Source organism: Girardinichthys multiradiatus, chromosome 4 (genome assembly GCF_021462225.1).
Source record: "Girardinichthys multiradiatus isolate DD_20200921_A chromosome 4, DD_fGirMul_XY1, whole genome shotgun sequence".
Taxonomy (NCBI): domain Eukaryota; kingdom Metazoa; phylum Chordata; class Actinopteri; order Cyprinodontiformes; family Goodeidae; genus Girardinichthys; species Girardinichthys multiradiatus.
The window spans coordinates 44,282,970-44,308,423 of NC_061797.1; the positions used below are offsets into that span (position 1 = coordinate 44,282,970).

General features: G+C 42.0%; 1 protein-coding gene across 1 annotated transcript in view; it reads right to left on the reverse strand.

The window, feature by feature from the left end:
* The window catches only part of lrp4 (low density lipoprotein receptor-related protein 4), a 140,336-nt gene extending 120,438 nt beyond the window's left edge, over nt 1–19,898 (reverse strand). The window contains exon 1 of the mRNA XM_047362906.1: nt 19,581–19,898. Coding sequence (XP_047218862.1) covers nt 19,581–19,641 — 61 coding nt within the window. The 5' untranslated portion in view covers nt 19,642–19,898. The remainder of the gene's footprint in view (nt 1–19,580) is intronic.
* Nucleotides 19,899–25,454: the final 5,556 nt, after the last annotated feature.

The window sequence follows — 25,454 nt, forward strand, 5'->3', positions numbered from 1 at the left end:
GAATATAAAAGATCATATTTATTTTTCAATGTATGGACTTTAATTTGTTTAGTCTTAAAATCACTTCTGACTTTCCTTCTAATACTAGTTTATCAATTTTCTGATCTGCTACTTATAATAAATTCAAACCATAAATGTGGGGTTTTATGGCTTCTACTCTTGATAACTGCACTGTAAATAGTGTATTCAGCCCAACATGGGCCACTATCAGGCTCTGAGCTCAGATCTATTCTGAAGGTTCCGTTATGAAACATTGAGTGGGAGCTGTAGTATTATACATAGCTGCCTGTGAGTAGGCCAGCTCTTTAATCATTCGCTGTAATTGCTGGGATGGACTTTGAACCACAGACATATTTGTCTCCGCTTTTCACCCGTGGCTAAACAACGAACAGGAGGTAGGCAGCAAGCGCTTGGGCCCGGCCATGCACAACTCCTGTCCCGGGCCCTGCGAGCAGCCAAGCATGGAGGAGGAATAGAGGGGTCACAAACAGAAGAAAGAGTTTTGGCTGAGAATGAGACGGAACAGAAACAGAACAAAGAAAAAAAGGGAGGAGGAAAAAAGGCAGTGAACGGAGAGGACATGATGGTACAACAAGTCCCCCAGTGGCAGAGAGAGCTTTGAGAAACCCAAACAGGAATCTCTTCTGAATACTAAAACCTTTCATGGAGGCAACAGAGACACAACTCCAAAACATCTCCTTTCAAGCCTTGCAATATATGGGGCTTTCAACTGCTTGTGCAAGACTTGGTCTAATTGGAAGCCGAGCCAATACAAGGATTGTTTAGGGAGGAGGGAGCAGAGGAGCTAAAGGCAAGAAGAGAGGCAAGGAGGGGTGCTTGATTTAAGAGGCCATTGTTTCAACAAGTACATTCTGCCTCCCTCCTTTTTCCTCATGGCCTCCCCTTAAGATGCCCACACTCCACAGAGTCAAAAGGCGGCGTTTAGCCCCGCTGAACGAAGAGGGGCTGGGCTTGTTTTGACACTTTGTCCTCCTTGGCTTTGGTGAAAGGGCCCTGCTTCTATGGGCCACTCAAGTTCATTAGAAAGTACAGCGCTTTCAGCTGCGTCCTCATTCCAGCTCCAGGCCTCAATGGGGCCTCCAAAGCTCTTTACTGTTTGTTTAATAAGTACCCCCACCACCTCCACAACCACCAACTTCACTTCCCTCATTGCAGAAGTACATGAGTTACAGCCTCGTGGGTATGGGGACACTGATTGAGGATAATGAAACGAACAGTAGAGAACACAAAGAAACAGTGCTGAGATAACCCAATGGCCTAGTACATTTAAATATTTTACCTTTGAATGTAGAAGTAGTAGTGGTAGAGCATGCAACTTATATATGGAGGGCTCAGTCCTCGACACAGACATCTGAGCTTTGTGGTCCTACTATAAAAATGAATAACAAATAAAGGCCACTAGAGCTGCAAAAAGCTATTTAAAAAAAGAAAAACGTCACACAAACTTGGAATTTTAACAGGAATGTGTACATTTTTGAGAAACCCTGCATGTATGCAAGTGTTATCAAAATTTGTAGGTTTCCTGGCACCAAAATGTGATGAAATGTGGACTTGCAAAGCATAAGGCAGGTAAAGAACCACAAAAAAGAATGTTAAGTGATACACTAGTGAGATAATACAACATAAAAATACAACAGTGAAGCTCTGAATCCAGAGTGTGTATGGGAAGAGTCAGGTTTCAGCTCTCACACTTTCAGATGACATCATTGCACGTCAGTAGGAGATGACACTCTAGAAGGCCAAAAGATCATAAAGCCCCAAGCATTGCTCAGCTGCTTCAATGTGTGTCCTGATCTAAATGGAAATTTCTACAGTGAGAAAGTAAAATGGATGACTTTTATACATTTGTAGTGTATCCTACTGTTATTTGTTTAGGGTAACTATAAAAACCAAGTTGTGAAATGAATGTATGAGGGTTATGAACAGCCTATTGATGAAATCCATTTCATGCTACTCAAAAAACGTGAGTTTGTCACAACATTTAACACAGGACCAATACTTTAAAATGCTAAACACATATTTAGTAATTCATAAGTAGATTTTGGTATACCCATCTCTGAAAAATAGGAGCCGATCATGAAAATACAGGGGTTGGACAATGAAACTGAAAAACCTGGTTTTAGACCACAATAATTTATTAGTATGGTGTAGGGCCTCCTTTTGCGGCCAATACAGCATCAGTTCGTCTTGGGAATGACATATACAAGTCCTGCACAGTGGTCAGAGGGATTTTAAGCCATTCTTCTTGCAGGATAGTGGCCAGGTCACTACGTGATACTGGTGGAGGAAAACGTTTCCTGACTCGCTCCTCCAAAACACCCCAAAGTGGCTCAATAATATTTAGATCTGGTGACTGTGCAGGCCATGGGAGATGTTCAACTTCACTTTCATGTTCATCAAACCAATCTTTCACCAGTCTTGCTGTGTGTATTGGTGCATTGTCATCCTGATACACGGCACCGACTTCAGGATACAATGTTTGAACCATTGGATGCACATGGTCCTCAAGAATGGCTCGGTAGTCCTTGGCAGTGACACGCCCATCTAGCACAAGTATTGGGCCAAAGGAATGCCATGATATGGCAGCCCAAACCATCACTGATCCACCCTCATGTTTCACTCTGGGCATCCAACAGTCTGGGTGGTACGCTTCTTTGGGGCTTCTCCACACCGTAACTCTCCCAGATGTGGGGAAAACAGTAAAGGTGGACTCATCAGAGAACAATACATGTTTCACATTGTCCACAGCCCAAGATTTGCACTCCTTGCACCATTGAAACCGACGTTTGGCATTGGCATGAGTGACCAAAGGTTTGACTATAGCAGCCCGGCCGTGTATATTGACCCTGTGGAGCTCCCGATGGACAGTTCTGGTGGAAACAGGAGAGTTGAGGTGCACATTTAATTCTGCCGTGATTTGGGCAGCCGTGGTTTTATGTTTTTTGGATACAATCCGGGTTAGCACCCGAACATCCCTTTCAGACAGCCTCCTCTTGCGTCCACAGTTAATCCTGTTGGATGTGGTTCGTCCTTCTTGGTGGTATGCTGACATTACCCTAGATACCGTGGCTCTTGATACATCACAAAGACTTGCTGTCTTGGTCACAGATGTGCCAGCAAGATGTGCACCAACAATTTGTCCTCTTTTGAACTCTGGTATGTCACCCATAATGTTGTGTGCATTTCAATATTTTGAGCAAAACTGTGCTCTTACCCTGCTAATTGAATCTTCACACACTGCTCATACTGGTGCAATGTGCAATCAATGAAGACTGGCTACCAGGCTGGTCCAATTTAGCCATGAAACCTCCCACACTAAAATGACAGGTGTTTCAGTTTCATTGTCCAACCCCTATATGTCAAGCACACCAAGACTGGCAGCCACACACCTTGCATGAAAGCAAATGTGCGTATAATTAAATCTGTTATGATCAGTAACCAAAAGTGCATCAGAAAACTTAGTCTGCCGCTACAGAGGACATGCAAAACAGAGTGATAACAAGACACCAGTACTGGAGCGATACCACAGAGGTTTTTGTTTTTTTATAAGCCAAATTATGTTTCTGAGAAGTTTTAAACTGTGTCAATCAAAGACAGCGAGAGGAGAGTCACAATCCCAAATCTGAACAATTATTAAAATGAAGCCTATCTGGCTGTCATAAAATTGCACAAGAGAGGATTCAAATGATTAAACCCCATGTCAACCTCTGCTCATATCATTCCATATCTGGTTAGTCTTAATGACTGTTACAGTCATATTTCCTGGAGGAAGAGTGGTTTGGTGTATTTTAGGACATCCCTACAAAAACAAGTAGTTCCCTTTATAAATGTGTGAAATGTTCGGCAGTCTGTGAACAGATAATTTAGACAATTTGGGCTCCTTTGCTATTTGGTATCTGTTAGGGGTCCAGTCCATCGATTCAATTTGAAACTGTATTTGAAAAATCACCCTACACTTCTTTAATAACCATTTTAATACTGGCTTTCTCCAATATTCCCGCATGTGTCCTTATGGTGATGCTAGTGGAGGTTTTTTGTCCAAGATGCCAATTTATTTCTTTTTGTGAGACCATTAAAAATGCGCTACAAATTGATTATTTTATCATAAAGAAGCAAATTCACTTTTTCATTAGAAAAGAGGCAATTTACAATTAGAAATGTCTGTAGAGTGGAAATGATTTGAATTGACAGCAATAAGCAAAAGGACAGAACCAAATAAGAAAAATCAAAATCAGCGATCTCTGTTTAGACAATACCCCATTTGAGCAGTAACTGAATCCAAGACATTTGTACAATCATCAACCAGCACACCATACTTTACTTACATCCATTTGTTTGAGTGATATTAAATGAAAAAAAGTCATTCAATTTCAAAATAATATAGAAGATAAAATGTCAACTACAGGCTTTAAACATACATTGTAAATTTTTGTGGCAACATAATGAATGCATTACATACAACTGATCTGCCGTTGTACTTAGGAATGCTGAACAACATCTGGGCTAAATTATAACTAAAAGTTCTCGGTTATCCTCTCCAACGTTGTTATCAGCATTGCCAAACATGTACAAGAGACACTGTAACCTTTGGACATCAGTCACATTCAGGAATATGTTTGTGGGCATGATATTACATTTCGGTGATGTGAATTTAATTCTACAGTGCTCCAGCATACCTCCTACTGGTTTCAACAGCCAGGGGGACATCAGATCTCCAACAGGTGCTTCCCTGCAGTTGTAGAACCCTGGTGAGGTGTAGGAGGGAAACTTGACACTGATCCAACACACACAGACAAAGATCAAAAAGTCCCCCCAAGTCCTTTCAGCTGTTGCATGAGAGCTGTGCAATGCACCAAAAAAAAAAAAAAAAAAAAGTATTAGCAGCTTAACATCAGATTAGAATTAAATTTGATCTTGTTTTTTCTTAAACATTCTGACCTAACAGATTTGTATATATAGGACAACAAGGAAAATTCATTTCATGCTACGGCGCACACAGACAGTTATTTAATTTAGTGCAAGGCTTGAGGCTCACGTGTGCTTGCAAGCAAGTGCAGAAATCCAAGAGTGTGTGGGGTCTCTTTCAAATCATATCACATTCTAATCTTATCTGGAGCTCGAGATGGAAGCTGTGAGTATGTGTTCCTAACCCTGGCCTGTGGCTGCGCAGGCTGTTTGTTCATGCAGGCATGTTGAAAGCCGTCATTCAGTCACCTTTTGGAGGTAATCTAGGAGACAGCTGCAATGTGAAAGACCCCCACTGATCAGAGAAGGTGGCCTGGCTGGTTTAAGAAGGCCACCTCGACTGATATATAAAGGTTTAAAGAGCTGAGCAGAAGAGGAAAGAGATTGTGAAAATAAAACAAAAACCTGTAAAGAGTAGGAGCGGCTGCATGAAAAAAATGTTCCACAATTAGGCATTGATTTCCACAGACAGCAAGACAATCTGAGTTTGTGGGTCAACATTAACAAAATACGAAAAGCTGTTTACAAAGAAGGTTTTTTGAAACCAGAGTTTATTACATTTAAAAAGATATAACATGTCTTATGTTATAGAGGGGGAATCAAATTATTTTTAACAATGAACCTGGATTTATGTCTGAACCTTAGCAGTGATCGTCTAACATACAGGTGTTGGACAATGAAACTGAAACACCTGATTTTAGACCACAATAATTTATTAGTATGGTGTAGGGCCTCCTTTTGCGGCCAATACAGCATCAATTCGTCTTGGGAATGACATATACAAGTCCTGCACAGTGGTCAGAGGGATTTTAAGCCATTCTTCTTGCAGGATAGTGGCCAGGTCACTACGTGATACTGGTGGAGGAAAACGTTTCCTGACTCGCTCCTCCAAAACACCCCAAAGTGGCTCAATAATATTTAGATCTGGTGACTGTGCAGGCCATGGGAGATGTTCAACTTCACTTTCATGTTCATCAAACCAATCTTTCACCAGTCTTGCTGTGTGTATTGGTGCATTGTCATCCTGATACACGGCACCGCCTTCAGGATACAATGTTTGAACCATTGGATGCACATGGTCCTCAAGAATGGTTCGGTAGTCCTTGGCAGTGACGCGCCCATCTAGCACAAGTATTAGGCCAAGGGAATGCCATGATATGGCAGCCCAAACCATCAATGATCCACCCCCATGTTTCACTCTGGGCATCCAACAGTCTGGGTGGTACGCTTCTTTGGGGCTTCTCCACACCGTAACTCTCCCAGATGTGGGGAAAACAGTAAAGGTGGACTCATCAGAGAACAATACATGTTTCACATTGTCCACAGCCCAAGATTTGCACTCCTTGCACCATTGAAACCGACGTTTGGCATTGGCATGAGTGACCAAAGGTTTGACTATAGCAGCCCGGCCGTGTATATTGACCCTGTGGAGCTCCCGATGGACAGTTCTGGTGGAAACAGGAGAGTTGAGGTGCACATTTAATTCTCCCGTGATTTGGGCAGCCGTGGTTTTATGTTTTTTGGATACAATCCGGGTTAGCACCCGAACATCGCTTTCATACAGCTTCCTCTTGCGTCCACAGTTAATCCTGTTGGATGTGGTTCGTCCTTCTTGATGGTATGTTGACATTACCCTGGATACCGTGGCTCTTGATACATCACAAAGACTTGCTGTCTTGGTCACAGATGCGCCAGCAAGACGTGCACCAACAATTTGTCCTCTTTTGAACTCTGGTATGTCACCCATAATGTTGTGTGCATTTCAATATGCTGTAACAACTGCATTCCACACTTGTACAATAAAAAAGGTTAACAACCTTTGTACACTACAAATTGAATTAAATGAGAAAATGTGTCCAAACTTCAGGAACAAATATTCGACTGGTGGTGAGATTCTTTCACTTCACAACTATGTGCTACTTTGTGAAGGTCTATTACATAAAAAGCAAATAAAATAGTGCCAAAATGTGGGAAAGTTGCAAGAAAACTGCAGGAACAGGGACACTGTTTAGCATTGTTAAGATCTGTCCTGTTCTGTTGTCAAGGGCTCTCTTGTATTACCTTATTCATTATTTTATAGTCAACCCAACTTCATGTAAACAACTTAAAGATGTGTTTGGTTATCTCTTACTGTGCCAATTAGACATGCAAATGCATAACAAAACTAAAGCTATGTCTTCGATGTTTAGAGCAGATTTTAGGCCTTAGTCACAATCATCAAGTATGTTTAAAACCAGAGTGCGGTAGAATCCCAAGCAAAGGCCAGTTGGGTAAATGTTTTATAAATAGACCACTGATTTCAAACTTGGGATGCAGCTCGTTGCCACATCAAAAGTCTTTAATTTGCCACGCCAGCCTTCTTGCTTCAATTCCCCCTTATTCCTCCCTCCTTTGGAAACTGTGATGATACTCGCCATAAGCATGTATCACAACTTCTAACACTAGCAGGCTGAAGTAGGACGACCTTCTTTTCCTCACCAGTTGCCATGGTGAACTGTGTGTAGCATCCGAGCTCCACTGAGAATGGCTTTTCCTATGAGTCACAACACTCAAAATTCAGAAGAAAAACACTCAGCTGACTCATATCAGCTACCCTGAACCCAAAAACACTCCACACCACATCTCAAGGTTTATCAAGTAAAAAGTGTGAGTAACCCTTGAACATTGTTAAATATTTTCTTTGGAACAGATGCTAAAATTGGTCTGACTCATTCTTTTGATGCCTTTTTGGCATGATCACATGCTTAGGTGTGAGCCACTTAAGTATAGATTATCATTTACACAGAGGCCAGAACATGTTTATGTGTGTGGTATTAATTCAGCATTGGTGGGTTTAGGAAGACTCTTCTGGAAACAAACAAAAAACAGACTAACAGATCTGACATTAATTAGCAGAAAAAAGCCTAATCTCCTCCCTCCAACGAGGCTTCACTAATGGCAGGCTGTTTGCAAGGTGCCATGCAAGGTAAGAAAAAACATGTATGCACACATACAAACACATTTTTTCTATGACCTCAGTGTACAGAATGAAACTTTATCAAATTAATGAAAGAAATGAGTCTTTCTCTGACTGCAGTTATTTGAATCTTGAACTCTCTGCAAATCTGTTTCTGTCAACACTTGACAATCTGGGATGAGAACAAAGTCGTTAACAGCAAACAGTGCCAGCAGATTTAGCAAATGTTGCTTGTCTTTTGCTTTTATAGTGAAGAGGATCTAGTCTCCCCATACTCTCTCTCCACCATGAATTTACCAAAACCACTGAACATTTTTTATATATCTTTAATGTACTTGTGCTTATTTGCAATAACATGTTAAAAGCTGTGATTTTTGAATATTTTAGAAAAATTGTGCCTGTAAGATTTAGCAGCAATTTACCTCTCAGGTAAAGAGTTAGTGGTGCTAAAATAACATTTTCCAAAACTAAGTGTGATTATATGACTCAAGCCCCAGACTTTTTTCCTCCTCATCTGTACTCAACTAACGTTTTAATGAAAAAATCCAGAAAATTCACCATCATCTTAGTTTACAACCAACTTCCAAAGTTACCTCTAAACTTTCCTCCCACTTATTTCATTTCTTTCTTTCATCTCCCTTCCATCCCAGGAATCTCAGATATCATCCAGAAGCTTAAACCATCCACCTGTCAGTTAGACCCTCTCCCCTCAGTGCTAGTTAAAGCCTGTCTTCCCTCATTGGTTTCTATCCTTTCTACTATTAAAAATTCCTCTCTTTCCACTGGAACTGTTCCTGCTTCATTCAAAACTGCAGTGATCAGTCCTATTCTGAAAAAACCTGGTGCAGATCCCACTAACTTCAATAATCTTCGACCAATTTCTCATCTACCCTTCATCTCCACAATTCTAGAAAAAGTAGTAGCAACTCAATTTCACACATACTTATCTCATAATAACCTGTATGAACAGTTCCAATCTGGTTTCTGCCTTCTCCATAGTACAGAAACTGCTCTCATAAAAGTCACCAATGACCTCCTCATGGCAGCTGACTCAGGCTTACTTTCCATCCTTATCCTCCTTGACCTAAGTGCAACATTTGACACGCCACCCTCCTCAATAGACTTTCCTCTATTGGTATTACTCAGACCCCTCTAAAGTGGTTTAAATCATATCTTTCCCATCGCTCTCAATTTCTTCAGCTTTCTTCTCAGCCTTCTTCTGTCATTTCCGGTGTGCCCCAAGGCTCTGTCCTGGGTCCCCTTCTTTTCATAATCTATCTCCTCCCCCTAGGCCATATCTTTCAGAAACACTATATTAGTTTCCACTGTTACGCAGATGATCCCCAGCTCTATTTTTCCTGCAAACCCATTCCCAACATTCCCTTAATCTCCCTTACTGACTGGATGGCTGAAATAAAATCATGGTTTTCCACCAATCTACTCAAATTAAACAGTGAAAAAACTGAGGTTCTCCTAATTGGCACAAAAACCACATTATCCAAAACAAACCGTTTTCCCATTGATATTGACAAATGCTCTGTTTCCCCTTCGCCTCAGGTAAAGAGTTTGGGTGTCATCCTCGACAGCACTCTCTCTTTCCAATCTCACATCAATAACATGACCCGGTCCGCCTATTTTCATCTGCGAAATATCAGTCGTCTTCGCCCCTCCCTCACTTCACATACTACTGCCATCCTCGTTCATAGCCTTGTCACTTCCCGTCTTGATTACTGCAATTCCTTCCTGTTCGGTCTTCCACACAAATCTCTTCATAAGCTTCAACTAGTTCAAAACTCAGCTGCCCGTATCATCTCTAGAACCCCTTCTTTCCATCACATCACTCCTGTTCTGTCAGAGCTCCGCTGACTCCCCATCAAGTTCCGTATAGACTTTAAAATCATTCTTCTCACTTTCAAGGTTGTCCATAATCTAGCTCCACCTTATCTATCCCATCTTCTCAACATTGCTACTCCCTCTCGCACTCTCAGATCGTCCTCGTCTATTCACCTGATTGTTCCCTTTGCCCGTCTCACCACCATGGGGGGTAGAGCTTTCAGCCGCTCTGCTCCTCGGCTCTGGAACTCTCTACCGACCGATTTAAGGAAAATAAATTCACTTTCTCAATTCAAATCTTCACTAAAGACTCACTTGTTTAGGACTACCTTCTGCACTTGATTGTTTCGCACTGTTACATCTTAACTGCTTGATCGCTGTGTTTATATTTTTATTTTATTTTTTATTTGTTCTTGTTTTTAATATTGATTTGTATTCATTGTAAGGTGACATTGAGTGCCAGAAAGGCGCCTATTAAATAAAATGTATTATTATTATTATTATTATATTCACAAAACCCTTTAGGGAATTGGGAATTCTGGCTTTGCATTATGATGATGTTCTTTTTTCTTTTTTTAAAGGTCATGATTTTGAAATGCAATAAATGTGCTGAAGTGAACTAGGCAGAACAAAACTTTATTAGATTAAAGTACATGTGTTCATAACAAAAAGTGGGGGTACGGGCCTTTTGGTTTGGAGCGTTATTTTACACTTACAAACGGCAGAAGGTTGATGTGCAGCATTGAAGAGAACACCTTCATATTCCAATTCACAGCTTTTAAAAGGGCAACACATGAAGGCATACCAAAGCAAGTCAGGATGGAGAGCAAAGAGCTTGAAGATCCCAAACAATCTCTAAACTCTGCGTTTTAGGGATATTACGGTTTTTATGATGACTACAGATATTATAGAGAAAAATAGGCATATCAAACTAAAATTATATCACCATTGTTTAAAGGTTTTAAGTTACATAGCTGGCAGTGCATCAAACTTAAACATAACTTGATTCAAGAAAAAATAAGCTAAAATGCAACTCAGCTCTGTGTGGCATTGAAGGAGTTCCTTGCTAGCAATTCAGAATGGGTAAAAAAAAAACTCCACAGGAGTCTTTATAGCAGCAGACATGAAACCATGTTTCACAGTCAAAAACACTGGCTTTCAGCAAATGCTGAACAAAATGGAGTCATTTGGGTAGTCCCATCTTGACAGCATTTGAGCCAGAATATTAAAGCAGTTTTAAAAATCCCATAGCCCCAACTACTAATCGTAAGGCTAAGTGTAATGATCTTCAGATAAACAAAAACTAGAGCAACAGTTCTGACATTAATTAGCAGAAAATAATCTGATACCCTCTCTGCAAAGAGAGTCCGTCTATTGGCAGTCTGTTTGCAAGCTATATTTATCGCCACCCATCTTCCTGTCAACTCTGACCAGTTACCCTGCAACAGATAAGGAGAAGCATCCCCACAGAATGATGCCGTCATCACCATGTTTCACCATTGGGATACCAACAAATTTGAACTTGCTAATGAGGTGTTCAAAGCTTCTGCACTGTACTACTAATGGCAAAGATACTCTGATAAAAGAGCAGTATTGGTCAGGTAGGCCTTTTGTTCCAAATGTGCTCTCTCACCAGAGATGTTTTTTTTTTTATTTGAGAATATTTATGTTCAGACAGCTTTTATATAATTAAAAAACGTTTTTGTATATGTTGTTCACTTCTGAATAATGTAAAAAAAAAAAAAATTAGAAACACTTGATTGTTTCCCTTAACGTATCCGTACTGAAAGGACATTTCAAGACATAGGGCATACCAAACAATTTTTCTGCATTGTTACAGAAAAAGTCAAATGTTTATTTACTTACAAAAAAGGTAGTATTGTAAACAGTGATCCCCAAAACAGGAAAATAAACTGTCTCTACCCAAATGCAAACAAAAGTAATATTCTTAAGTTTCTGTTGCCAACATAAGTCATCTCTAAAAGCAAAAGTTGAGTATGTTGCAAATTTCCCTTGTCCTTCAGTAAAAACTGAAACCATTCAGACACTGGCATTAAACAACTGTCTCATCATGGTCTGGAAGGACGTTCCGGTGATGTCTTTATTTCAAATATAGACAAACTGTGGCTTATTTTTTAATAAATAAAATTGACAGTGGGGATGGATAGAGGCCCTTTATTTTAACAATCCCCTGATCAGCCCCCCCAAATATGTCTTCTACCAGATATGGCCCGATTTTAAGAAATGTCCCAGCAGAAGCTTTTCTCCTTAGACATAGGTGAGAAGAAAACCTAATGAACAATTAAGTTACTATAGACCTCTACCTGACTGTGTCCTTCAAAATGCCTTTGTGTCCCTGCTTCCCCCTCCCCCCTTTGCTGGTGTACTCAGACAGTGAGTCTCCAGGCCTGCTTATCTTTCTGTCCTCCACAGCAGGCCCCCGCTGAGACAGAGAACCAGAGTTTATTACAGTTTCCAATAATCTGCAACCCCCAAGGAGCTCAGAGTCACAGTGCTTGGTGTGGAAAAAGGGCAGGAGTCTCCTTCAGTACCAATCCTTTGATTGGCCACCAGTATGCTGGATGACAACTAGTAAACCATAGGAATTATGTGAAACCTTTACCTTGTTTTAATTAATCCAAAACTTAAGTTTAAATGAAGACTCTAACACGAATTATGTTGTTGGTTTAACAAGCTCAAAGACACCCATGCATCACATTGTCTGTCATGCACACTTGAACCACCTCTTGGAGCAACTGCAACCTACCAAATAACCTCAGCTAGAATGACCAATGAACAAAATTTCATGTAATCTAAGGAAAAAATAATAATGGGATTTCCCAGGGGAGTCGTTTTCATTTGTTGCCCCTAAACAGCCATTTAAAAACACACCATGACTTACTTTTGACAAAGATTAAGAAGCTTAACATTTTAAATTTCCCTTCACATATAATTACCATGGAAGGCAGAATAAATAGGAAAAAACATGTTTTCATTTTTGTTGTAACTAGCCTAAGGAGGATGATAAAATTAAACTTTGGCATGCATTTTCACTAGTGGCTCATATCTGCTGTTACAATGAGAACAACTGTTCTCCACACTACAAACCAATGGTGGTTGTCTTTGTCTGTGTGCATCTGTAACATATATTAGAGCAATGAACATAATTTAAATATGCCCTGGGGCCGCAGACTTATGTTCTGAAACCAGAAACAATCCAGAAGACGAAATCACACCCAGGGGTCTCTTACAGAGGCCTGACTTCCAGGTGATTTAGAGAAACACAAGTACAGCAGAGGTCTGAGGTCTGGCAATTATCCACCAAAGAATGCTGGATAAAGGGGTGTTGGAAATCAAGTAAACATTGGTTATCTTCATTTTTACCTTGGAGGTGCAATTCTATTCCTTCTGAAGTGACACCCCAAGCAAGGGGGGGGTAACCATCTTGACTTGAGGAGAGTACAAAACATATGCACTCACCCAACACAGGAGCTTTAGTCTTAGACATGGCAATAATTCTTAGAGTTCTTTCCACCTCCTAAATCTCCCAAAAGCATGGGCGGTTTTACACAGGAGCCAGAGCCCCTGTAGAACTGGCCCTAGTCCGTTGTCCCTGTGCTGAAGAGATAATTTCGTAATTTCATACGCGTTGACACGGAAACTGCAACTACTACACTGCACCGTCGCACATGTAGTCTTTAGAGCGCTGTATGCTCACTTATTGAACTGAGCTGTTTAGCCGGCGCATTCTGAATAAGAAGAGGGAGAAAGGGTAAAAAAGACCACCACTACAAATTGTTAAAGACAACTAATGGAAAAGACATAAAGAGACTGAGGTAAGCAATATGATTTCTTTTCACGATGGCAATGTGTGGCATATACAGGTCCTTCTCAAAATATTAGCATATTGTGATAAAGTTCATTATTTCCCATAATGTCATGATGAAAATTTAACATTCATATATTTTAGTTTCATTGCACACTAACTGAAATATTTCAGGTCTTTTATTGTCTTAATACGGATGATTTTGGCATACAGCTCATGAAAACCCAAAATTCCTATCTCACAAAATTAGCATATCATTAAAAGGGTCTCTAAACGAGCTATGAACCTAATCATCTGAATCAACGAGTTAACTCTAAACACCAGCAAAAGATTCCTGAGGCCTTTAAAACTCCTAGCCTGGTTCATCACTCAGAACCCCAATCATGGGTAAGACTGCCGACCTGACTGCTGTCCAGAAGGCCACTATTGACACCCTCAAGCAAGAGGGTAAGACACAGAAAGAAATTTCTGAACGGATAGGCTGTTCCCAGAGTGCTGTATCAAGGCACCTCAGTGGGAAGTCTGTGGGAAGGAAAAAGTGTGGCAGAAAACGCTGCACAACGAGAAGAGGTGACCGGACCCTGAGGAAGATTGTGGAGAAGGGCCGATTCCAGACCTTGGCGGACCTGCGGAAGCAGTGGACTGAATCTGGAGTAGAAACATCCAGAGCCATTGTGCACAGGCGTGTGCAGGAAATGGGCTACAGGTGCCGCATTCCCCAGGTCAAGCCACTTTTGAACCAGAAACAGCGGCAGAAGCGCCTGACCTGGGCTACAGAGAAGCAGCACTGGACTGTTGCTCAGTGGTCCAAAGTACTTTTTTCGGATGAAAGCAAATTCTGCATGTCATTCGGAAATCAAGGTGCCAGAGTCTGGAGGAAGACTGGGGAAAAGGAAATGCCAAAATGCCAGAAGTCCAGTGTCAAGTACCCACAGTCAGTGATGGTCTGGGGTGCCGTGTCGGCTGCTGGTGTTGGTCCACTGTGTTTTATCAAGGGCAGGGTCAATGCAGCTAGCTATCAGGAGATTTTGGAGCACTTCATGCTTCCATCTGCTGAAAAGCTTTATGGAGATGAAGATTTCATTTTTCAGCACGACCTGGCACCTGCTCACAGTGCCAAAACCACTGGTAAATGGTTTACTGACCATGGTATCACTGTGCTCAATTGGCCTGCCAACTCTCCTGACCTGAACCCCATAGAGAATCTGTGGGATATTGTGAAGAGAACGTTGAGAGACTCAAGACCCAACACTCTGGATGAGCTAAAGGCCGCTATCGAAGCATCCTGGGCCTCCATAAGACCTCAGCAGTGCCACAGGCTGATTGCCTCCATGCCACGCCGCATTGAAACAGTCATTTGTGCAAAAGGATTCCCGACCAAGTATTGAGTGCATAACTGTACATGATTATTTGAAGGTTGACGTTTTTTGTATTAAAAACACTTTTCTTTTATTGGTTGGATGAAATATGCTAATTTTGTGAGATAGGAATTTTGGATTTTCATGAGCTGTATGCCACAATCATCCGTATTAAGACAATAAAAGACCTGAAATATTTCAGTTAGATATTTCAGTTAGTGTGCAATGAATCTAAAATATATGAATGTTAAATTTTCATCATGACATTATGGAAAATAATGAACTTGATCACAATATGCTAATATTTTGAGAAGGACCTGTAGTCGCACGTTACTGTTGTTGTTTACTGCAATGAAATCCTGGTTCATTGTTTTAACATGCGCTTAATCCAGTTCTTACAGGGTTAGGAAATGATTTCATTTTTTTCTCCTTCATATTATTTTAACAGGAAATTAAAGATGAAGTTGTTCCACTTTTAGCCTTAGCCATATTGAGATAGGATCATAGTTTTCACCTATTACACCTTATCAATTACTATCTCGCAGCACTGGGAACATCAGTGGTCATGAAAAGAGCTTTGCAGAATTTTTGTAATTCAGCCACACTGGAGGGTTTGTGAGCATAAACGACCTTTTTAAGATCATGCAATAGCTTCTCAACAGGATTCATGTCAGGACTTTGACTAGACCACTAGACTAGACCATTTGGTTTTCTTCAGAGGTGGACTTGCTGGTATGTCTTGGATCACTGTCTTGCTGCAGAACCCAATTTTCAGCTAGAGATCATAAACAGATGGCCAGAGAAATTCTCCCTCAGGATGTTTTGGTAGACAGCAGGACTCCATTTATCACATAAAGTCTTCCAGGTCCTGAAGCAGCAAAACAGCCCCAGACCATGACAGTGCCACCACCATATTTTACTGTTGGTATGATGTTCTTTTCTAAAATGTGGTGTAATTTTTACGGCAGATGTAATGGGACACACACCGTCCAACAAGTTCAACTATGGTCTCAACAGTCCACAGAGTATTTCACTAAAAGTCTTGGGGATCGTCAAGATGTTTTCTAGAATAATTTAGACCTTAATACTCTTATTAAGGGGGGGGGGGGGGGGATCTCTTTTTCACAGAGGGCCATGTAGGCTTGATTTTCTTTCTCCCATAATAATATAAATCTTCATTTAAAAACTGCATTTTGTGTTTCCCTGTGTTGTGTTTGACTAATATTTTATTAGTGTGATTATCTGAAACACTTATGAGAAATAAGAATCAGGAAGGGGACAGACACTTTCAAACCACTGTGTGGACTGTATGGTATGGATTCATCTCCTTTAAGAAATATTGCCCTATTTTGTTTCATTCTTTTTTCTGTGCCCCCATAAAAAAAACTACTGGCCGCACTGGAAAATATTGCATGGAACCGCAACTGCCCAAAAGCCTTTAAAATAGACTATAGAACAGGAACAAAAGGTAAATGTGTACATGTGCCAAAACAATCAGAATTAAGCAAAAAATAAATAATACATACAACTAAATAAAAAATGAAGTCTTGTTTTATAGAAACAATCCATTGCCACATCCTCCAGATGATCCTGAAGAGGAATCTGGACCAAAAACAACACAGAGTGCCACAAATATCTGTGGGCTGGGTTTGTCATAAAAATCAACCTTGCAACACTATTAATATCAACACAATTACTCTGGGACACCTAATTAAATGTGGTTTGGAGCAGTTCTGCAAGACAATATCATAAATTTACATTCTGAAGTATGCAGCACCACTATGCTGGGTATGCACCACCACTATGCTGGGTATGCACCACCATGCCTGGAAGTCCTGTAAAAACCATTGGTGAGAGTCTGTTTTAAAATATCTATTGACAGGGGACAAATCAGTCCAATGAGGGGGATATAAGAAGTAGGAAAAGACACAGTGGGTGGAAGCAACCTGAACCTAAGATCAAACTGTCAGTGTCCCCTGCTTTAAACTTGTCACATCTTTTTCACTAAAGTTAATTGAGATCTAGTGTAGAAATGGTTGCAAAATATATCAAATCAGTTTCTCCATCCCATTTAACTTAACTTGCATCCTTTCATGCAAGTTATGTTTCCTTGAGTGAACTGGTAACCTGTTCTTTAGAAACCTAGCCATTTTTGACCTTACAAAAAGACTCTGGGTCTTGCTGGTAACCAGCAATCACTGCCAAAATGTTCAGCAGAAAGTTCTGTAAGAGGACATTAACAAAAATGTTTTATGCAAAGATGTTCTTTTTTATGGTGAGCTGCGTTTGGACTTGCCAAATGTCCTATTCCAATAACCCTTAGATCAGTGAGAGATAAATTTTGCATTTAAAATAAACAGCACATTTCTATTTTTCTTATTTTTCTTTTTTGTTTGACAACAGCTGCAAAGAACAATCACCCTCACTGAAAAAAATCAATTTTGGATGTTTTAACAGCTGTCAATCATACAGGAGTCTTCTTCTACGGTTGAAACATTATGGTGCAAATTGAACCTTCGTTACCTTTCCCAAGAAATCAAAAGTAATTCCCATCGGGCTTTTTGCTAAGAATGGAATGTCTTCTTTGGGACAAAAACAACCTGCACTTCTAATCAATAGCTGATCAGTGAATGAAAAGGGGCCCCTGTGGGAATTGCAGGAATGAGTGAAGAGAAGTGCCGTCCCACACCACACCATTAAACTGTGTAACACACTTGCCAACATGCCATTAGTCCAACTCAGCCTATTACTTCAAGGCCAGTGGACTTGGCTGAGAAGGCATTTTGACCTCACACACATATTAAACATGAACACCACACAAACACACACACATAAACAGAGTTTAATACATTATAGCCCCAGGCTACCTCCAGTCAAATGGAACCAGCAGCTGACTTTAATGGTGCCATTTAGGGAAGGCGACTCTAAAATTATGGCATTACCCTTGTTCTTCATCCTTTCAACCAAACACAACATTTTCCTTATTAGGTTAAATACGTAGAAAGTACCTCATACTAAAGAAAAACAATGTGTATAACCTGGCGGATAAACGTGTCAAATTTCAAGATCCTAATTTGAAAATTAAAGGTGAACACCATCCGTCAGCAGCATGATCACACGTACAAAGACATTTAGTAGAGCCATACAATTTATCCTCCATCCTCCACTTAAAATGCCAGTGGTGGCCTATTGCAATCAGAGACAGCAGGCAAAGATGTGTTTTAGACATGACACATGCCCAGCAGACTTAATTGCTTTATGACAGAACAAGTCCGTTATCAAACCATTATGGCCCCCAGCACCAGATAACAAGGGGTCGGTGGGTGTGTGGGGATCTGTTGGGGGGGGGGTGATAGCTACATATGAAAAGCCCTACCATTAATAGGATGTGGATCATCCATTGTGGCTTTTGTTTTAAGTAGAGATATTGACTCAAATCTGGGTGACATTTTGAAGACAGCCTTCTGGTGACATTTAGATGTCACACTTGCACCAACCTCCCTTTGCGATCCGACCAGATAATTACAGATGTAATTTTGACTTAGCTGTCAGGTAAATCTTGAAGACATGTCGGAGAGCACGGCACTGGGCATCCATGTGTATAATAATGCTAAGCCCCGTCTGTGCGTGTGTATGTGTGTGTGTGTTTGGGAAAGGCTTCAGTGAGTCTTCACATTCCAGCGGCTGTTCCAACATGTTGTAAACACAAGGTGTTGGTGAAACATTGGACCAGGGGTGGTGGAAAACCCTCATACTTATGACAAGTGCTGCTGAAGGGGATCGGGGTGGGGGCACAGGATCTTAGCTATCATTGATAAACACCTCTCTCCACCTGCAATGACAGCACAAAAGGCTTCATGTGAAGAGATTAATCCTGCAATTTCTTTCTGAGACCCCGTGAGTTGGCCCCCAAACCGCATGGAGAAGGTTTTTCATTGTAGAGCTTAGAACTTCCTAGCTTATAGAAACACAAAACAAAAATCTGAGATTTCATGCATCTGACGCCTCCTTTCCAACATCTATGGAAGTAAGACAAGCAAAGGCATTTGGTCCGATTTAGGGACGGATTGTTTATTCCTACATCAGCTTGTGCTGGTGAAAATCAGCCTGAAGGCGAAGTTCTGACAGCACACTGGCATATGCACACACCTCCCATGGTGAAGTAGTCTAAATGCAGTCTTGACACACTTGAACAGATTTTATCACTCTATAAGGCGCTCACATGAAATTCGGTGCAAACTTGGAGTCTAACGTTACAGAGCAGGCAGCATCTAGGCAAAAACGTTACAATAGATCAAAGGCTTGCAAGTTTCATAAACCAAAATACGCTGATCAGACCACCGACCTTAAGCTTTGTGTAGGGATGTTTTTAAAATTTGTTTATAAAGGGAAATTAAAGCCATCTGTCACCACAGTCTTAATCACCAACCCAGTGTCCCCAGTAAGGAGGAAAGTTAGCTGTTGTTGGGTCTACTTGTCTGAAAGTGTCTCAAACAATCCAATTCAAACGGGCAAATATTGATCGTTTTAAAAATATCAATTTCTTTCCACTTCTTCCAAAACACGCTCACATGCAGTTTCAACCCCGACTCGCTGCGTCGTCTCTCAGTCTTGCTCTTACCTGGACTCTGGCTGAGTGACAAAGTTGCCAGGACGCCCCACAGCACCGCGGCCAGCTGCATCTTGCACCACACTTTTCTCTCGCTCTTCTCCGGGCTTTTCAACCCCCTGTTTTCCCCTCCTGTCTTTATTCTCCCCCTCAACACAAACAAATACCGACGGGCTTCTTTTACAAGAAGACGCTCACCCGGCTCTCACCCTAACCTCTTGGCATGACTGACTTTTTCTCCCCGACGTCCTCCGCCTCCTCCTCTCTGGTGATAAAGCAACAAAACCGGGATTAAAAAGTTAACTCTAAGAGGAGCAACACAGACACGGTCTCCAGCATGTTGTGCAGCAGCTCCTGATGGTGTGGATACCAATAGGAGCCGAGGGCTGTTCCACAGTGGAGCTGGGAGGGTTGTTGCAATATCTAATGCAGTAAATACAAGTTAACATTGGGATAAATTGGCAACAGTAGGGAGTGGTTACCTTTTAAATGTTGTGAAATAGAGGAATATATGTGAACGTTGCTTAGTGTAATATTTTTCTACATCGTGTCGCTTCTCATGCCTGTCTGTTTTCCCCTATGCCTTCGTAAATGGGCTCGTCCAAAATCTCTGCTCGTGTGTCATTTGTTAAATTACGTCTTTTAAACGGCTGGTGGTTCGCAGAAAACAGCGCAACATCAGAGGCACGAATAATCAGCCTTTCCGTCCTGCAAGTAAAAACGTTCTTGTTTTACGCAGCGAAGGTTGAAGAGGAGAAGAAGTACAGCATAAAAAACTTTTCTGTTCTCACTTAAGTACTTGGAATCAAATGACAGAGTGGCGGTTTTAATAGTGGAGAATAATGACCGAAAGATGAGGTCATTACACAGTCATTAATCCCACAGATTTACAGAAAGCTACTTAAGGGATCGTATGATAAAATTGAAATCTATTTAATTCCAACAATGTTGTAGCAGATGCTTGGTTTGCTTTCCTAGAATTTCTCAACTTTCCATAGGATGAGAATTACATAATTGTACCACAAATCTGTGCCTGACAATGAGGTCCAGAAGATCGTGCTGCACACTCTGCTTCAAATCAGTGAATCCATCATACTAAAAGCTCCCATGTAAGTAAGTTTGAGGCTGGAGCTGGTACCTATATCCAGCAGTCATTGGGCGAGAGGCAGGGCACACCCTGGACAGGTCACTAGTCCTTTAGAGGGCAACACAGAGACACCCAAAACAAACAACTATGCACCCATTCATAGCAAAGGGCAATTTAGTGAGACCAAATAACAGGAATGTTTTTAGATGTCGATAGAAGGCCAGACTACCTAGAGAGCAATCACACAGGCATAGCAAAAGCATGCAAACTCCACACAGAAAGACTCCAGGCTGGAATTCAAACCCATGATCTTTCTGCGAGGTAACAGTACTACAAAGGGTGCCACCTTGCAGCTCATATCATGCATTGGCCTTTGATTAATTGGAATTTCAGTTAGGCATATTAGTTTGTGAATGTATTATTTAGTAATGGTTAAATTCCAACATCCTCCCATCCCTGCATCATCACTTACCTGAAAGCAGTTCAAGAGGGGACCAGGTCCAGAAGGGAAATCCAGCCATCTTTTTTCCCCAACTAAAATTTCCAGCTCATTCTGGTGGATCCTTTGTCATTCCTAGACATAAAGAGCCCTATAGTCCCTCCACTGAGTTCTAGGTCTGCCCTGCGGTCTTCTCCCATTACTGGTGTGCCCAATTAACCAATAAATCCAACGGAAGACATCCTGGTTAGACTTCCAAATTATCTAAACTGACTTCTTTCCATGTGGAGGTACAGCAGCTCTACTCTGAGCTCCCTGGAGCTCCTCACCCGATCTCTAAGGTTGGGCACAGCCACCCTACAATGGATTTCAGCTGCTTATGTCCAGGATCTCACAATACATATGTCTTGATCATAGATAAGCACTGAAACATAGATGAGCTGGTAAATCAAAAGTAATCAAGGATAAAGTTGCAGTGCGTGGAAAGATTGTTTGCTCTCTTACTCACTGACATCTTTCTGTCTTATAAGGGCAATAAAAGCATTTCTGAGGTTTTGGCACTCCAACAAACCACCCTGTAAGCCATTATTTACAAATGGAGAGAACATGAAAGTGGTGGTCCCAAGGAAAGACTGGCCTATCAAAATAACGAGAGTGAACCAGTAACTCATCCAGGAGGTCTCTGATCAACGTCTAAAACAACAAGCTTCACTTGCCTAAGTTAAGGTTAGTGTTTGTATTTCAACAAAAAGAAAGAAAGGCAAAAATCTCTGCTGACTCAAAAGAACACAAGCCTGTCTCACATAAAAAAAACTAGTTGATAATATCCCAAACCTTTGGGAAATATTTGGTGCTTTATTTTAAATGGACACAATAATCCTGAAAAAGAACAATATACCAACAGTAAAACATAGTGGTGAGTGTGTACTGATCTGCTTTGCTACTTCAGGACCAGATTGGTTTGAATGACTTTTTCCCCTTGGTAAATTAAATGTTTAGTTGAAAGCTACATTTTATATTAACTCATTTTATCTCTGTCTGATACTGAAATTTGTTTGATGATCTGAGTCATGTGCATAAGTGTAATAAAGAAATGCATTTTTTTCCAACTGTATATGGGTTATATTATGTATGCATGCGTCAACACAGAAAAAGTTAAGAGCTGTACTTTAACTTGTGATTGAGCACGTTTCAGTGTTGGAGCAAGAATTTGAGCTTGTATCCAGCTTTAACTGGTTTAGTGTCAGAGCTAAAGGTAAAGTAAAACTTGCTCGCAACCTGAGTTTGATGAGATGGTACACAAATGTACAGCACATGTTAACTGTGGTTGTCAGGGTTGACATGCCATATTGTAAGAATAGATTTCAAAAACGTATTTCATTTTCATAAAATTTTTTAACCTTCATCAAAAACAAATTCTTATGTTTTCTTTTCTTTTAACATAGCAGCATGAACCAGATCGCCAAACTGACCCTAGAATTTTTAGAATTCTGCTAATTTAACTCAGGAAGTACAATTTAACATCGGTTAAAATGTAACTGATTTGTTTAGGTGTCTTTAAGCTGGCAAACAATTGGAATATTCTACTCAAAACATAATGATCAAAATCTCTCCAAATGAAATGTTAGACCGTTCTACAAATTGCATTGATTAAATACCCTCCTTGAACTGCCACCTTAACATGGTGGAGGGGTTTGAGTGCTCGAATGATCCTAGAGGCTATTGTCTGGAGCTTAAATGCCCCTGGTAGGGTCTCCCATGGCAAACAGGCTCTAGGTGACAGGTCAGACAAAGAGCGGTTCAAGAACCCCTCATGACAACCACAAAATCGAGGCACGTGACGTCGCCCGGTACGGCGGAGCCCGGGGTCCCACCCTGGAGCCAGGCCTGGGGTCGGGACTCGTCGGAGAGCGCCTGGTGGCTGGGTTGCTCCTCGCGGGACCCGGCCGGGCCAAGCCCGAACGAGACACGCGAGACCATCCCCCAGTGGGCTCACCACCTGTAGGAGGAACCGTGAGGGACCGGTGCAAAGAGGATTGGGCGGCGGACGAAGGTGGAGACCTCGGCTGCCCGATCCCCGGATGTTTAGGCTGGCTCTAGGGACATGGAATGTCACCTCGCTGGGGGCAAGGAGCCTGAGCTGGTACGGGAGGTCGAGAGATATTGACTAGAAATAGTCGGGCTCGCCTCCACACACAGCGTGGGCTCTGGAACCCATCTCCTCGAGAGGGGTCGGACTCTCTTCTACTCTGGAGTGGCCCACGGGAAGAGGCGGCGGGCAGGGGTGGATTTGCTTGTCGCCCCCCAGCTCAGCCGTCTCGCGTTGGGGTTTACCCCAGTGGATGAGAGGGTCGCATCCCTGCGCCTTCGGGTTGGGGAGAGGTCTCTGACTATAATTTCAGCCTATGGGCCAAGTGGTAGTACGGAGTAACCGACCTTCTTGGCGTCCCTGTCGGGGGTGCTGGATAGTGCCCCTCTTGGGGACTCCATTATTCTGCTGGGGGACCTCAACGCCCACGTGGGAAACGACAGTGACACCTGGAGAGGCGTGATCGGGAGGAATGGCCTCCCCGATCTGAATTCGAGTGGTGCTTTGTTATTGGACTTCTGTGCTAGTCACGTATTGTCCATAATGAACACCATGTTCAAACATAAGGGTGTCCATCAGTGCACTTGGCACCAGGATACCCTAGGCAGGAGGTCAATGATCGACTTTGTTGTCGTATCATCAGACCTTCGGCCACATGTTTTGGACACTCGGGTGAAGAGAGGGGCTGAGCTGTCCACTGATCACCACCTGGTGGTGAGTTGGATTCGCTGGGGGAGGAGAAAGCCGGACAGACTTGGCAGGCCCAAGCGCATAGTGAGGGTCTGCTGGGAACGTCTGGCGGACCCCTTGGCCAGGGATGTATTCAACTCTCACCTCCGGGAGAGCTTTGACCAGATTCCGAGGGATGTTGGAGACATAGAGTCCGAGTGGACCATGTTCTCCGCATCTATTGTCGATGCTGGAACTCTTGCTGCAGCATTTTGAATCAGCTGAAGGCTTTTAACTGCATTTTGTGGACATCCTGATAGTAACGAATTACAATAGTCCAGCCTTGAAGTAACAAATGCATGGACTAGTTTTTCAGCGTCACTCCTGGATAGGATATTTCTAATTTTGGCAATGTTCCGGAGATGAAAGAAGGACATCCTAGAAACCTGTTTAATATGGGATTTAAATGACATGTCCTGGTCAAAATAACACCAAGGTTTTTTACTTTGTTATCAGAGGTCAATTTAATGCCATCCAGGTTAAGTGATTGACTAAGCAGTTTCTTTTTTAAAGACTCCGGTCCACAGACGACAACTTCTGTCTTGTCTGAATTTAGAAGCAAAAAATTTAACGTCATCCAAGTTTTTATATCTTCAAGACATGCTTGTAGTCTATCTAACTGGTTGGGCTCATCAGGATTTATGGACAAGTAAAGCTGAGTATCATCAGCGTAACAGTGAAAATGTATCCCATGCTGCCTGATAATTTGACCTATTGGAAGTATATATATAGTAAAGAGAATTGGCCCAAGTACTGAACCCTGTGGTACTCCACAATTAACCCTGGAGTTTAAAGATGATTTATAATTTACATGAACAAACTGGAATCTGTCAGACAGATAAGATTTAAACCAGCTAGGGGCCATCCGATCTCTGTACAAGCAGAGCAGGAGTTTGCTTTGCATTGCCGGCACTAAGTCGGACCTGTTCCCGGTGCATGTTGGACTCCGGCAGGGCTGCCCTTTGTCACCGGTCCTGTTCATAACTTTTATGGACAGGATTTCTAGGCGCAGCCAATGGCCGGAGGGGGTCTGGTTTGGGGACCAGAGGATTTCGTCTCTTCTTTTTGCAGATGACGTGGTCCTGCTGGCCCCCTCTAGCCAAGACCTACAGCATGCACTGTGGCGGTTCGCAGCCGAGTGTGAAGCGGCTGGGATGAAGATCAGCTCCTCCAAGTCCGAGGCCATGGTTCTCGACCGGAAAAGGGTGGCTTGTCCTCTTCAGGTTGGAGGGGAGTTCCTGCCTCAAGTGGAGGAGTTTAAGTATCTCGGGGTCTTGTTCACAAGTGAGGGAAGAATGGAGCGGGAGATCGACAGATGGATCGGTGCGGCTGCCACAGTAGTGGGGGCGCTGTGCCAGTCCGTTGTGGTGAAGAGAGAGCTGAGCCGCAAAGCGAAGCTCCCGATTTACCGGTCGGTCTACGTTCCTACCCTCACCTATGGCCATGAACTTTGGGTCATGACCGAAAGAACGAGATCCTGGATACAAGCGGCGGAAATGAGTTTTCTCCGTAGGGTGGCCGGGCACTCCCTTAGAGATAGGG